This window comes from Protopterus annectens, chromosome 1.part1, assembly GCF_019279795.1.
Source record: "Protopterus annectens isolate FY-2018-M chromosome 1.part1, PAN1.0, whole genome shotgun sequence".
In the NCBI taxonomy this organism is placed as follows: Eukaryota; Metazoa; Chordata; order Ceratodontiformes; family Protopteridae; genus Protopterus; species Protopterus annectens.
The window spans coordinates 294186987-294203129 of NC_056726.1; the positions used below are offsets into that span (position 1 = coordinate 294186987).

The 16143-nt window shown below is 44.9% G+C and overlaps 1 protein-coding gene across 1 annotated transcript in view; it reads right to left on the reverse strand.

Moving 5' to 3' along the window:
* The window catches only part of LOC122804616 (putative RNA-binding protein Luc7-like 2), a 1326948-nt gene that overhangs the window by 1130100 nt on the left and 180705 nt on the right, over positions 1 to 16143 (reverse strand). Inside the window, exon 5 of the mRNA XM_044074589.1 lies at positions 9947 to 9984. Coding sequence (XP_043930524.1) covers positions 9947 to 9984 — 38 coding nt within the window. The remainder of the gene's footprint in view (positions 1 to 9946; positions 9985 to 16143) is intronic.

Sequence of the window (16143 nt, forward strand, 5' to 3'; positions counted from 1 at the left end):
TATCAGAGACTAGTTTAAAGCAAGAGAAAAAAAAAGTGAGTTCCCCAACGGGGTACTTATCTTTCCAACAACTTCTCTCTGGTGCAGACAGAGCAATGCACTGAAAAGTACAGTTGTGTACACTTACCATAAATGTAGATGTTAGAGTGTATTCACTGTTGCAGTCGTTACATTTAGGTTATCCTGCTGGCAGGTTGCCCTCAGTCGGCCTGAATTCCAAAGTCTTGGGTCCTGCGTCGGTTGCCGTCGCCTCTTCCCTGACGTCAGGGGTATAAAAGATGCAGCCAACGCCATTTTATTTAGTTTCTTGCCCCAGATGTCAGGTGCCTCCAAAAGGGTAGGCTAAAATTAGGTAAATAAAACATACATGCACCAAAATAATTTTTTTACCTTCCTATATAAGCAAATACACCATCTAGGTTGTATAGATTAGAGAAGTAAAGATAAGTTCCAGCAAAAATAAGGGGGATGGCGGGTGGGTAACCTGGACTGCAACAGGGAATACACTCGAACATCTACATTTATGGTAAGTGTACACAACTGTACTATGTTCTTAGTGTTTCACGGTTGAAGTCATTACATTTGGGTTGAGCCTCAAAGCTGAGGTTGGGGGGCTGGAGCTAAACAGCATTAGGAGTGGCTATGAGGCCCTGCAGAAAGTACAGTTGTGTACACCTACCATAAATGTAGATGTTAGAGTGTCTTCACTGTTGCAGTCATGACTGCAGGGTTCTCCCCTGCCGGCAGGCAGTCCTCGGTCGGCCAGAATCCCAAAGTCTGGGTCCGACGTCGGCTGTTCAACCATGCTACCTGATGTCAGAGCGCCAGGAGTACAAAGCTGACAGCCGACGCCATCTTCTCCAGTTTTTCTTGCCCCAGATGTCAGGAGTCCCAAAATGAGAAAGGTCCCATATCCTTTGCAAATACACCTCAGAAGAATGGTGAAAAAAGGAACCACACAAAAGTAAAAATAAGAGGGGACAGGAGGGAGGGAAACCCAGACTGCAACAGTGAAGACACTAACATCTACATTTATGGTAGGTGTACACAACTGTACTATGTTCATTGTGTTTCACTGTTGCAGTCATGACTGTAGGATAGAATCCCAAAGCTGAAAGAAAGGGAGGTGGTCATAAAGAAGAAGGGGGGGCTAAAAGGCCCTGCAAGAATGCAGAGGCAAAGCCTGCCCTAGACTTAAGACTAGAGAGGTAGATTGTAGTGCTTAGAAAAAGTATGCAATGAACTCCAAGTTGCAGCTTCCAAAATGTCTTTGGTAGGAACTCCCCTGAGGAAGGCCGCAGAAGTGGCAGCAGCTCTGGTGGAATGAGTCCGTATACTCCCTGGGATTTGCTTTCCATAGTGTGAATAACAAAATCTGATTCCATGAGCAATCCATTTAGAAATGGTCTGTTTTGAAATGGCTTTACCTTGGGAACTTGAAGCATAAGAAACAAACAATTGTTCTGATTTTCTGATGTCCTTGGTTCTGTCCGGGTAAAAACGTAGTTGTCTGTGTACATCCAAGGAATGTAAGATCCTTTCCCCTTTATTTTGAGGGGTGGGGAAAAAAGTTGGCAAGTGGATAGTTTGATTTAAAGCCACTTTGGAAACCACCTTAGGCATGAAGGTAGGATTAGTCCTCAAAGACACCCTGTCTTGATGAAAAATAATATAAGGTTCCACAGCCATAAGAGCTTGTAACTCTGAAACTCTCCTGGCAGAGGTTAGGGCTAACAGGATAGCTGTCTTCCAAGATAAAAACTTGATGTCAGAAGAGGCAGCAGGCTCAAAAGGAGGCAATGTTACTTTTTCCAAAACATAGTCGAGATCCCAAGCAGGAATGGGAGGAGATCTAGGAGGTCTCAAATTCTTAGCTCCTCTGAGAAACTGTCTCATGAGCTGGTGGGAAAAGATTGGAGGGTCTGTATTATAATGAGCAGAAATAGCAGAGGCATGTATCTTAATGGAAGAGAAAGAGAGACCCTTATGTAAGAGATCTGTCAAGTAAAGTAAAATTAAAGGCATGTTCGGAAGAAGAGGATCAGAATCCTGAGCCTGCATCCAGGAACAAAATCTTTTCCATTTTCCTGCATAAGATTTTCTAGTGCTAGGACGTCCGGCTTCTAAAATGACATCCATAACCTGCTTGGGTAGGAAAGAAGAAATCAAAGGCCCTGGATTAACCAGGCCGCCAGGCTGAGAGTTCTGACATGGGAGTGTAGAACCTGACCCTGATGTTGGGACAGAAGGTTCGGAGACAGAGGTAAAACCCAAGGGTGCTCCAGACATAGGTTTTTTAGAGTTGGGTACCAAAACTGTAGAGGCCAATTTGGGGCCAGCAAGATTATCATCTTGGGCTTGTCCTGTTTTATCTTTAATAATACCCATGGAAGAAGAGGAAGAGGCGGAAAGGCATATCCCGAGAGGTTCCTCCAACTGAATGATAGGGCATCCACTTTCCAAGCTTCTTTGTGGAAAGTCCTGGTGCAAAAATTCTGTAGTTGATTGAGATGGGATGCAAAGAGGTCTATGTGAGGACATCCCCAGACTGCTGTTATCATCCTGAATATTTTGGTGTCCAGCATCCACTCGTGTGGATCCGAAAGGTTTCTGCTGAGACTGTCTGCCAGGAAGTTTTGCTTCCCTGGTAGAAACTGAGCTTGAAGGTCCAGATTGCAAGCTAGAGCTGTGTTCCATAGATCCATGGCTAGTCTGCAAAGGGAGTAGGAATGAGATCCCCCTTGCTTGTTTATGTACCACATAACTGTGGTGTTGTCTGTCCGTATTAGTAGTTGTCCTGGTTGTAGAAGATTCCTGAAGGCCAATAGAGCGTTCTTAACGGCTAACATTTCTTTTAAATTGATATGCAGGTGCTTCTGATCCTTTGTCCAAAGGCCCTGCAGACAGTTGCCCTGAAAATGGGCTCCCCAAGCATAATCCGAGGCGTCCGTGGTTAGAATCCGAGTGGCAGGAGGCAGACAGAAGGGTTTCACTTTGTTTAGAGTACATGCCGTGGACCAAAGAAATTCCTTTTGAAGGCAAGGCAGGATGGAGATCAGTATGTCTAAACTTGTGGCAATGCTGAGACCCTACACTTTTTAGGTACCACTGTATTTTCCTCATGTGTAGTCTTGCATATGGTACGAGAAGGATGCAGGAGGCCATGTAACCCAAAGCCTGCAGGAATCTCCTTGCAGATAGCGGAGTTAAAGTTGCCAAGGTTTTGAAAGTTGAAGCCAGCTGTAATTGTTTTTCGGATGTCAGAAATGCCATCTGGGTTGTGGTGTTTAGAAGAGCACCCAGAAAAGTTATCTGTTGTAAGGGTGTCAAAATTGACTTTTGTGTTTACAGAGAATCCCAGGAACTTGAGGAGGTTCTGTACAAACTCTAGATGCTGGAGTAAGACATCCTTGCTGTCTGCCTGAATTAGACAATCGTCCAGATAAGGGTAAATTTGAATTCCCTTGAGTTTGCAGTAAGCAACTACTGGAGCCAGGCATTTGGTGAAGACCCTGGGCGCAGTAGACAATCCAAAGGGCAGCGCAGAGAATTGAAAGTGCCTCGATCCGGCCTTGAACCAGAGGTATTTTCTGCGTTCCTGCCTGATGGGAATGTGTAAATATGCCTCCTTTAAATCCAAAGTTACCATCCATGCATCTTTGGACAGCATTGGAAGTAGCTGCTGTAGAGTAAGCATCTTGAATTTTGGAATCTCTAGAAAGGTGTTCAAGACTGACAGATCCAGAATGGGTCTCCATGAGTTTTGCTTCCGGGGGACTAGAAAGAGCCTTGAGTAAAAACCTTGTCCCATCTCTGAAAGTGGAACCAGTTCTATGGCTTTCATAGCCAAGAGAGCTTCCACCTGGTTTAAGGCCTCTGTCCATTGATGTTTTGGAAGGTCTGGCCATCCGCTTGGCCTTGACAGGGTATGAAAATGGAATTTGTAACCTCTTAAAACCACATCCAGAACCCACTTGTCTTGGGTTATAGGAGTCCAATTTTGATAAAAAAAGAGAGAGTTTTCCTCCGAGAGGGGCTTCCAGGCAAGAAGTTCCTGCAGCCCAACAGAGGGAGTCATTGAGTTTGTTTCCTATGAGTTTGTGACCTGTCCTCTCCTCCCCTAGGGGTGGAAGCAGCCCACTGTCTTGGTCTATAAGAAGCTTGTGTTTGAGGCCTTCCTCTGGAGTGTCTATATCTACCCCTCTGAGGCCTGTCTGAAGTGGGAAAGGACCAATTTTTAGAAGGCCAATTCCTGCTAAATCTTGGTGGCTGTACTTGTAAGAAATCTTTAACTGTTTAAAAAGATGGATTTCGCCTTATCCTCCATCTTTTTAATCACCTCTTCAGCTTTTGATCCAAACAAAACATTATGCTGAACAGGAGCATCCAATAATTTCGCTTTTACTTGTTCTGGCAAATTTTGTTCCTTTAGCCATGCATGCCTTCTAATGACTGTGCCTGAGGCAGCAGCCCTACAAGAAGCCTCCAAGGCATCAAATCCACAGTGTAAACCATGCTTCCCAACTTGTTCAGTGGCATGCAATAAGTCGTGTAATTCCTTATCATCTGCACAGGCAGAAATGGAAGTAAGCTTTTGTTTTAAAACAGACAAGAGAAATTGCTGGTATTTCAGCATATGAAACTGACAGTTTAAAGCCCTAATGGACAAAGTAGCAGAAGTGTACACTTTTTTGCCCCATCTTTCTAAAGATCTAGAATCCTTTTCAGTGGGAATGGGATTTTTGGCAGAAGCGGCCTTAACTCCCTTAGGACCCTGAGAAATGGTTTCAGGGTCAGCAGAAGGGTTCTTGTATAAAAACTGGTGGGAATCAGGAACCCTGTAATATCTATCAGGCTTAACAGGAGCAGGAGGAAAAGAGTCAGGGGTTAAGTTAGCCTCCGAAAAAGCATCATCCACAATATCCAAAAAGTACAGTTTTGTACCTACCATAAATGTAGATGTTCGAGTGCTAATACAGCTGCAGTAATCACAGATGGGGTTTTCTGCCGTCAGGCGGATCCTTGGTCGGCCGAATTCCAAAGTCTAGGTCCAGCGTCGGTTGTTGTCGCTTTCTTTCCTGACATCAGTGAGGCAGGGGTATACAAGACACAGCCGACGCCATTTTCTTCAGTCTTTCTTGCCCCAGATGTCAGGTACTCCCAGAAGGAAGGCAATACATAAATTATATTTATATATATATGCAATGCAATATAATCAAAAACCAGTAGTTGCAAGCAAATATACCATAGAAGGATAACCCAATCAGGTTGTATGAAGAGGGGTTAGGCCCTAGGCCTTTACCAAGAGGGGAAGGAGGGAGGGTAACCTGTACTGCAGCTGTATTAGCACTCTAACATCTACATTTATGGTAGGTACAAAACTGTACTATGTTCATCGTGCATACAGCTGCAGTAATCACAGATGGGTAGAATCCCAAAGCTACGCACAGGGTGGTAGGCACTAGGTGGAACTGGGATGAGCCAGAATGCCCTGCAACACAGCAGTGGCAAAGCCTGCTCTAGTTTTGGAATATAAAGGCAGGTGGTAGTGTTTTGTGAAGGTATGCACAGAACTCCAAGTGGCTGCCTCCAAAATATCTTTGGTAGGAACTCCTCTGAAGAAGGCTGTAGAGGTAGCTGTGGCCCTGGTGGAGTGGGATCTGATGCCTGTAGGGACAGATTTTCCATGATAGGAGTAACAAAACCGTATGCAGTGGCCTATCCATTTTGAAATTGTCTGTTTGGTAACTGGCTTCCCTTGAGCTCCTACAGCGTAGGACACAGAGTTGTTCCGATTTCCTGAAAGGCTTTGTTCTGTCCAAATAATAACGTAGCTGTCTATGGATGTCTAAGGAGTGTAACAGCCTTTCCCCTTTGTTTTGAGGATTGGGGTAAAAGGTAGGTAAGTGTATGGCTTGATTTAAAGCTACCCTGGATACCACTTTAGGCATAAATGACGGGTTGGTTCGAAGGGAAACCCTGTCCTGATGGAAGATGAGAAAGGGCTGCACAGCCATGAGGGCTTGTAGTTCCGAAACCCTATGAGCTGAGGTAATGGCCAGAAGGAAAGCTGTTTTCCAGGACAAATATTGCAAATCTGTTGAGGCAGCTGGTTCAAAGGGAGGCAATGTTAATTTTTCTAGAATGTAATTAAGATCCCAGGCTGGCATTGGTTGTTTCCTTGGTGGTCTTATATTCTTAGCCCCTCTGAGGAACTGTCTTAAGAGTGGGTGAGAGAATAAGGGTGGATCAGTGTTGAATTCTGCAGAAATGGCTGAGGCATGGATTTTTATGGAGGAAAATGAAAGTCCACTGTTCAGCAGCTCAGCTAGATACTGTAATACCCGAGGCAAATTCAGTTTTCTAGGATCCTGGCCTTTTTCTCATTCCAAGAGCAAAACCGTTTCCATTTTAGAGTAAGCCTTTCTAGTAGATGGCCTTCTGGCCTCCAAAATGACATCCTGCACCTCTTTGGGGAGTAGGGTCTGTTGTGTTGTTAAGGAATTTTCCATGCAGCGAGATTGAGTGTTTTCAACGGACTGTGAAGAGTTTTGTAGCTGTGCTGAGTCAGTAGAAGAGGCATTAGAGGTAGGGGCCAGGGAGGAGTATGCGTTAGGCTCCTCAGGAGTGGGTACCAGTGTTGTCTTGGCCAGTCTGGAGCAATCAGTATCATCTTCGGTCTGTCTGCTCTTGCTTTCAAGAGCACCTTGGGCAGAAGAGGCAGAGGTGGGAAAGCGTAAACTGCCCATGCTGCCCAACTGAATGAAAGGGCGTCCACTCTCCAGGCCTTTGGATGAAAGGTCCTTGAACAGAACTTTTCCAATTGATGATTCCTGTGGGAGGCGAAGAGATCTATGTCTGGCCTTCCCCACGCTTGGATTATCTTTGTAAACACTTGAGGATGCAACTTCCATTCGTGTGGATCTGTCATATTTCTGCTTAGATTGTCTGCCAGCGTGTTTTCCAAACCTGGCAAGTACTGTGCTTGAAGTTCGATTTGCCATTCCAGAGCAAAGTTCCAAAGTGTCATGGCTAGTCTGCACAGGGGGTATGAATGTGTTCCTCCTTGTTTATGTACCACATTACTGTGGTGCTGTCTGTTCTTATCAATAATTGTCCTGGATGCAGGAGGTCCTTGAAAGCTGTAATTGCATTTATCACTGCTAGCATTTCTTTTTGATTGATGTGAAGGTGCTTTTCCTTTTGGGACCATTTGCCCTGAATGCACCAGTCTGTCATGTGCGCCCCCCAGGCGTAATCTGAGGCGTCTGTTGTGATGACTTGATTTGCTTGAGGCTTGCAGAATGGGAGACCTGTGTTTGACATGCTTGGGCCCACCACAGAAATTCCTTTTGCAAACATGGAATTATTGGTAGTATTGTTTCCAAACTGTGGCTGTGTTGAGACCATAGGTTTAGGTACCATTGAAGTTTCCTCATATGCAACTTTGCACATGGGATTAAAAGAATGCAAGATGCCATGAAGCCCAGAGCCTGCAGGATTTTCCTTGCAGTAAGCCTGGTACAATTTGCTAGTATTTTGAAGTACTGAGTTAGTTGCCCCTGTTTTTCTGGCGTAAGATAGGCCATCTGGGTGTTTGTGTCCAAGTTGGCACCCAGGAAAGTTATTTTCTGAGATGGTGTTAGCCTGGATTTCTCTTTGTTGACTGTGTATCCCAGAGAATTCAGTAACCGTGTTACATAAGCCAGATGTTCCAGAAGTATGTGCTTGCTGTCCGCTTGGATCAGGCAGTCGTCCAAATAAGGGTAAATTTGTATCCCTTGATGTCTGCAGTAGGCAATTACTGATGCCAGGCATTTCGTGAATACTCTGGGCGCAGTAGATAAGCCAAAGGGCAATGCAGAGTATTGATAGTGGATTGAACCTGCAAGAAATCTGAGGTATCTTCTGCAGCTTTGTCTGATTGGGACATGCAGGTATGCCTCCTTGAGGTCCAATGTTACCAGCCAAAACTCCTTGCCCAGCATGGGAAGAAGCTGCTGTAATGTGAGCATCTTGAATTTTGGTACGAGTAAGAATGTGTTTAGGATGGATAAGTCCAAAATGGGTCTCCAGTCGGTTCCTTTCCTTGGTACCAGAAATAGCCTGGAATAAAAACCTTGACCTTGTTCGTGAGTAGGTACCTCTTGAATAGCTTTCATGTCTATGAGCTTTGAAATTTGTAGTTGTGCCTCTGCCTTTTGATTGTGTGGCAGGTTTGGCATGCCTCTCATTTTGGAAGAGTGTGAAAATGAAATCTGTAGCCTCTGTTTATAACGTCCAGGATCCATTTGTCTGTTGACAATATGCCAATTTCTTGTAAATAATGCCAGCTTTCCTCCCAAGGGTGCTGCCAGCTGAGACTTGCTTGGCATGGAAAGGAGGAAGTCATTGGGTTTGTTTCCTGTATTGTTGTGCACTGTCTTGCCACCTCTTGGTGCTGGAGTTTGCCATTGCCTGCCTCTATATGATCCTTGTGATTGTCCTCTGCCCCTTGAATGCCTGTATCTACCTCTTTGGGGCTTGTCCGTGGCTGGAAAGGACCAGTTTTTTGAAGGCCAATTTCTGCTAAAACGTGGTGGTTGAACCTGTAGAAAAGCTTTGACAGTTTGCATAGATTTGGCTTTTTCTTCCATTTTCCGTAGTATCTCCTCAGCATTAGTACCAAATAGCACATCCTTTTGTAAAGGAGCATCTAGAAGTTTAGCTTTCACATGATCAGGCAAGATTTGTTCCCTAAGCCAGGCATGTCTACGAATGACTGATCCTGTAACAGCAGCTCTACTTGAGGCCTCTAAGGCATCATAGCCACATTGTAAGGTGTGTTTACCCACTTGTTCTGCACTATGCATCATATCCTGCATCTCCTTCAAATCTGGTTGTTCAGGTTGAGACATTTTATTTCTTAATTGTGATAACAGAAACTGCTGATATTTAAGCATATGGAACTGACAATTTAAGGCCCTCATGGCTAGGTGGCGAGGTATATACCTTTTCCCCACCTTTCTAAGGATCTTGACTCTCTTTCGGAAGGTAGTGGATTCTTAGCAGTAGAGGCCTTCATTCCCTTGGGGCCTTGAGAAATGGTTTCAGGGTCAGCATTATGGCTTTTGTAAAGAAATTGGTGAGAGTTAGGAACTCTGTAGTACCTATCAGGCTTGACTGGGGCAGGAGGCAGGGAATCCGGATTAAGGCAAGCCTCCGAATAAACATCATCAAGTATGTCCAAAACAGGAGGTATCACCAGAGGTCTGTGTTGAGGTAACAAAAGAAATTCTCTAAGTCTTTTCTTGGAATCAGAAAAGTCTTGGCTTTCCCAATGAAAGTGTTCCCTCAAGGTGTGCAAGGTTTCCCCAAAAGAAAAATCCTCTGGAGGAGATACAGAAGGAATGGACTGCTCTGCATCAGAATCTTCAAAAGGGGAGTAAGAGTGTTCCTCTACATCAGAATGCTCTGAAAAAATGGAGCCCTGATCAGAGGAGGGAGAATCTTCCTCCACTCTGGGTCTCTTCTCTGGAGGGGGTTGGGAACCCCTGATAAGAGTAATTAAATCCTCAGCCATTTTTAGCATCTGCTTTTTAGGCATGGGGCCTGGAGATGGGCCCTGTGCAACAGGCCTCTTGGGATGCCTGGCTGATTTGGACTTAGTAAAGGCCTTAATGGAAAAGGAAGATGAGGGTCTAAAGACACCATGGGTGGAAGTGGACCTGTCCACATTAGGAGGCTCAACGCTCACAGTGGCTTCGGTGGTTTTAGTCTGGGTATGGGCCGAGGTACCTGCGGTCTCGGTTACAGAAGACACCGCCAAAGAAGTGTCGTCGGTAGTCAGGGACTGCATAGGCGTCTCGCTGAGAACCGGACCACGTGTAGCCGGTTTTGGCGTGGTGTCGGTGGAGACCGCGGACCTCGCGTGTCGGTCCTTGTCCTTGCGTTTTTTGGACAAAACGGTAGTTGAGTCTGACGACGACATTTTATAATCAAAGGCTTTACCAAAAAAGTGTTGGGCGAACTCCGCCCGACGCTTAATAGTGCGTTTATTGAAAGTAGCGCAAAAGCGACAGCCCGAGACGTCGTGGTCTGGGCCTAAACAAGGTATGCAGAGGGAATGGAAATCCTTATGCGGTATTTGCTTCCCACAAGAAATACAATTGTTAACTTTCTGACATCGGTCTGAGGCAAGAAAAATTTTCCCCAACGGGGTACTTAGCTTTAAAGAAGACTTCGGTTTCCAATTTTTCATAAATTCAGGAGCTGGCCGACCGGCACTTGCGAACTGCTTCGGGCACCGCGCGGCAAAAAAGACTGGAGAAAATGGTGTCGGCTGTGTCTTATATACCCCTGCCTCACTGACGTCAGGAAAGAAAGCGACAACAACCGACGCCGGACCTAGACTTTGGAATTCGGCCGACCGAGGACCCGCCTGACGGCAGAAAACCCCATCTGTGATTACTGCAGCTGTATGCACGATGAACATCAGGAGGAATAGCCAGGGGTCTATGTTGGGGGAGAAGAAGAAAATCCCTTAGTCTTTTCTTAGATTCCGAATACTCCTGTCCTTCCCAGTGGAAATGTTCCCTCATTTCATGCAAAGTTTCCCCAAAAGAGAAATCCTCAGGGGGAGAAGCTGAAGGAATGGATTCCTCAGCATCAGAATCCTCATAAGGAGGGAAAGAATATTCCTGGTCAGAAGAAGAAACTGATGAAACAGAAGCCTGATCAGAGGAATCATAATAAAGATCCTGCCTTGGCCTTTTATCTGGAGGGGGATGTGAACCCCTAATCATAGTAAGTAAATCCTCCATCTTGAGTAACTGTTTCTGTGACTTGGGAGCCGGTTCAAAAGAGGCCTGTGTTGCAGTCTTTGATTTAGAAGGAGTCTTTGCCTTTGGCTTTGCCTTTATTAGAAGCTGAGTAGGCCTGAAAACCCCTTCGGAAGCCGGTACCTGCACAGCGGCTCCGGACCCATCCGAAGGAGCATTGTCCGAAGGTCCTGCAATAGAAATATTTAAAGGCCTGGTTGGCTCCTCATGAGAGTCCGTTTCGGCCATCGGTTCTGAAATGGCCGACAACAGGGGCTGCAAAAGTGCCTCACTGACGGCCGAACCTGAAGCTGGCTCCGCTTGTGCGCTATCATCAGATTTGGACCTCGGAGGCCTGTCTTTATCCTTGCGACGTTTGTGAACTCTGGTAGCCGGAACCATATCTGACATTTTGTAGTTAAAGCGCCTACCGAAGTAATGAAAAGCAAAATTGTACCTTCATTTAATTGTACGTTGATTGAATCTAGCACAAAACAGACAACTAGCTACGTCGTGGTCAGGGCCTAAGCAAGGAATACAGTAAGAATGAAAATCCTTATGAGGTATTTGCTTCCCACATGAAATACAATTATTAACTTTTTCTGACATCGGACTGGAGCAAGAAAAAAGTTCCCCCAACGGGGTACTTAGCTTTGAGTGGAGAAGAAAGTCTTCGTTCTGAAGTTTATCAGAAAAAATCGTCAGGAGTCAGCCGACCGGCACTTGCGAACTGCTATCACCACACGGCAAGAAAGACTGGAGAAGATGGCGTCGGCTGTCAGCTTTGTACTCCTGGTGCTCTGACGTCAGGGAGCAAGGTTGAACAGCCGACGCCGGACCCAGACTTTGGGATTCTGGCCGACCGGGGACTGCCTGCCGGCAGGGGAGAACCCTGCAGTCATGACTGCAACAGTGAAACACGATGAACATCTGCAGTGGCAAAGCCTGCCCTGGATTTAGAGTAAAGAGGCAGACTTTAATGTTTTGTAAAGGTATGCACTGAACTCCAAGTAGCAGCCTTAAAATGTCTTTGGTTGGTACTCCCCTGAGAAAGGCTGCAGAAGTGGCTGCAGCTCTGGTTGAATGTGGCCTAATGCCCTTAGGCAGTGGTTTGCCATGTGAGTAGCAGAAACTAATGCAGTGACCTATCCACTTTGAAATAGTCTGCGTGGTGATAGCCTTTCCTTGTGATGCTGTGGCATATGCCACTAGTAATTGCTCTGTCTTTCTGACAACTTTAGTTTTGTCCAAGTAGAATCTAAGTTGTCCGTGCACGTCCAAACAATGCAGAATTTTCTCCCCCTTGTTCTGTGGATTTGGATAAAAAGTTGGCAAATGAATTGTTTGGTTAAGGGCTACACTGGATACCACCTTAGGCATAAACGTAGGGTTTGTTCTCAGAGAGACCCTGTCTGGATAGAAAATGATAAAGGGTTCCACAGCCATGAGAGCCTGTAGCTCTGAAACTAGTCTTTCAGAAGTTATTGCTAGGAGCAGAGCTGTTTTCCAAGATAAGAACTTTATGTCTGCAGTAGCAGCTGGCTCAAAAGGAGGTAAGGTGAGTTTTTCCAAGGCATAATTGAGGTCCCATGCAGGTGTTGGTGTTCTCCTTGGAGGCCTTAAGTTTTTGGCTCCTCGGAAGTACTGCCTTAATAAAGGATGAGAAAAGAGTGGTGGCTCTGTATTGTAATGAGCCAAAATGGCAGAGGCATGGATTTTAATTGATGAAAAAGATGGGCCTTTGTCCAGCATCTCAGTTAAATATTGCAAAATCTGAGGAATATTTGGGACAGCTGTATCAATTCATTGAGCTTGGTTCCAAGTGCAAAATCTCTTCCATTTCCCAGCATAGGATTTTCTAGTACTAGGCCTTCTGGCTTCTAAAATGACATCCATCACAGCTTTACTGAGAGGTGTGGATTGTATGGCTACATTATCCGCCATGCTGCCAGGTTTAGAGTCCTGAGTTGGCTGTGCAGAATCTGATTGTTTTGTTAGGACAGTAGAGGAGGTATTTGGTGGTAAGGTCCAGGCTGGGCACTGGGACAAGATTCTTAGGATCGGATACCAGTACTGGCGTGGCCAGTCTGGGGCAATCAGAATCATTTTGGTCTCTCCTGCCTGACCTTTAGGAATACTTTGGGGAGGAAAGGCATACACTGATAGGTTTGTCCAGTTGAAAGATAAGGTGTCCACTTTCCAAGCTTGTCTGTGATAAGGCCTTGTGCAGAATCTTCTTAGTTGATTGTTTTGACGGGAGGCAAATAGATCTATGTCCAGGCATCCCCATTTCATTGTTATCATGCTGAAGACTTGTGGATCCAGGTGCCACTCGTGGGGATCCATGAGGTTTCTGCTTAGTTCGTCTGCCAAAGTATTTTCCATTCCTGGCATGAATTGTGCCTGCAGATGAACTTAAGTCAATGCTGTGTCCCATAAAGTCATGGCTAGTCTGCATAGGGGGTAAGAATGAGTTCCCCCCTGCTTGTTTATGTATCACATGACCGTGGTGTTGTCTGTCTTTATCAGTAGATGCCCCGGATGAAGTAGGTCCTTAAAGGCTGCCAGGGCATTTTGAACAGCTAGCATCTCTTTTTGATTGATATGTAGATGCTTTTGGTTTGTGGACCAGGTGCCCTGAATGCCTCTTCCTGCCATGTGTGCCCCCCAGGCATAATCTTATGCATCCGTCGTTAGGCTCTACCTGGCTGGGGGTAGTGTGAATGGCTGTCCCTTGTTTTGGTGACAAGCCTTTGCCCACCATTGAAATTCCTGTTGCAGGCAGGGTATTAGAATAATAGTTTCCAGACTGTGGCAATGTTGTGTCCAGACACTTTTTAGGTACCATTGAATTTTCCTCACATGCAGTCTTGCATATGGAATTAGTAAGATGCAGGATGCCATGAAGCTCAAAGCCTGCAGAATTTTTCTTGCAGATAACTGGGCCTTTGTTGCCATTTCCTTGAAATAGGTAGTCAGTTTCTTTGTCTGGAGTGAGATAAGCCATCTGGGCAGTTGTATTTAAGCTTGCACCCAGGAATATTATCTCTTGAGAGGGTACTAGTTTTGATTTATTTTTGTTGACTGTGTACCCTAGGCATGTTAAAAGTCTTATCACAAAAGTCAGATGCTGTAGTAGAATGTCCTTGTTCTCTGCTTGTATGAGGCAGTTGTCCAAATAAGGATATATTTGTATTCCTCTGTCTGCAGTAAGCAATTACTGGTGCCAGGCACTTTGTGAAGACCCTGGGCGCAGTAGATAAGCCAAAGGGCAGTGCAGAGAATTGGTAATGCTTTGAGCCAGCCTTGAATCTGAGGTATCTTCTCTGCATGATTGTCTGATTGGGACATGCAGGTATGCCTCTTTTAGAGCTAAAGTCACGAGCCAAGCCTTGCTGCCCAGCATGGGCAGAAGCTGCTGCAAGGTCAACATCTTGAATTTTGGTATATCCAGGAAAGTGTTTAGAATGGATAGATCCAATATTGGTCTCCATGCTTTGTCCTTTCTGGGTACCAAGAACAGTCTTGAGTAAAATCATTGTCCCTGCTCTTGCTGTGGTACTTGTTGAATTGTCCGCATGTCCATGAGAGCAGCGACTTGTTTCTGAGCCTCTGCCCATTGATTTTTTGGCAGGTCTGGCCAACTGTTTGCTCTCGGCAGGGTATGGAAATGAAACTTGTAGCCTTGTGACACTGCTCTCGGCAGGGTATGGAAATGAAACTTGTAGCCTTGTGACACTGTCTAGAACCCATTTGCCCTAGGTTATAATGTGCCAATTCTGAGAAAAAAGTACTAGTTTTCCCCCCAAGGGTGCTGCCAGAAGATAAGTGCTTGGTGCAGGCAGGGGGAAGTCATTGGGACTGTTTCCTGTATGGTTGTGATTTGTCTTCTCCACCTTTGGAGGTAGAGGCACTCCACTGCTTAGACCTGTAGGAACCTTGCGGTTGTGATCTGCCCCTTTGAGGTCTGTCAGAGACTGGAAAGGACCAATTCTTTGTAGGCCAGTGTCTGCTAAATCTAGGTGGCTGTACCTGTAAGAACTCCTTGACCGTTTGCACAGATTTAGCTTTGTCCTCCATTTTCTTTAACACCTCTTCTGCCTTAACACCAAACAAGGCATCATGCTGTAAAGGAGCATCTAATAATTTTGCTTTAACATGGTCAGGCAGATTTTCTTCCTTTAACCAAGCATGCCTCCTAATGACAGAACCCGTAACAGCGGCCCTGCAGGAGGCCTCCAGAGAATCGAACCCACACTGCAAAGTATGCTTTCCAACTTGTTCAGCTGCATGCAATAAATCCTGCATTTCTTTGTTTTCTGCACATTCAGAATTAGCCATCATTTTCTGTTTAAGCAGTGTCATGATCTATTACTGATATTTGAGCATATGAAATTGGCAATTTAAAGCCCTTATAGCCAAAGTAGCAGATGTGTAAATCTTTTTTCCCCATCTATCCAGTACCCTAGAATCCCGGTCAGAGGAGGTAGGATTTTTTTGCAGTAGAAGCCTTGACCCCTTTCGGACCCTATGAAATAGTTCCTGGGACAGCAGTAGGGTTTTTAAAACGGAATTTATGAGAGTCAGGGACCTTGTAGTATCTGTCCGGCTTAACAGGAGCTGGAGGTAAAGAGTGAGGGGTCAGACTCAGAGAACACATCTACAATGTCTAACACAGGTGGAATAGCCAGAGCAAAAGAACAATGCACCAAGGTAGCACACAATAGCGTCTTTAATAAAATAAACAAAAGAAAACAATGGTAAGCGCTTTCGCAACACTCAGTTGCTTCTTCAGACAAAATGTTAAAGCAGCTCATTTCTTAAATACTCTTGAAACCAATTAGCATAATTAGTGATGTCATACCTGAAGGAGCACTTAAAGGCACAGACAAAAACTAAACTTAAATCAGATAGAATACATCGCATAAGCTTCTACTAAGCATAAAAAATCCTTTTAAAAAATCAATTATGTAGAATTCATTCATAAGTAAGAGGCAATAAATATTATGCTTAACATTATTTGTGTTTAAGGCGTCTGGCTTTCAAAAAAGGGACCAGAGATGTGGTACCATTAAGACCTGGATATTTGTCTGCATTAAGTTTCATTATCCATTTTTGTTCACAACCTTCAGTAATATTTTCTATATCCCCTCCTCTCAAATTTTTATGCATCTGTTGTAAAACAAAAAACTGGAAGGAATGTGAGGGATCGGTGTTCATGACATGATTAGCTAATGCATTTGTATGTTTTCTATTCCTGATATCACGAAGATGTTCCAAAATTCTCTTAGTCTTGCCAACATAGAAAACAGGACATCTCTTGCAGAAACCATAATAAACCACA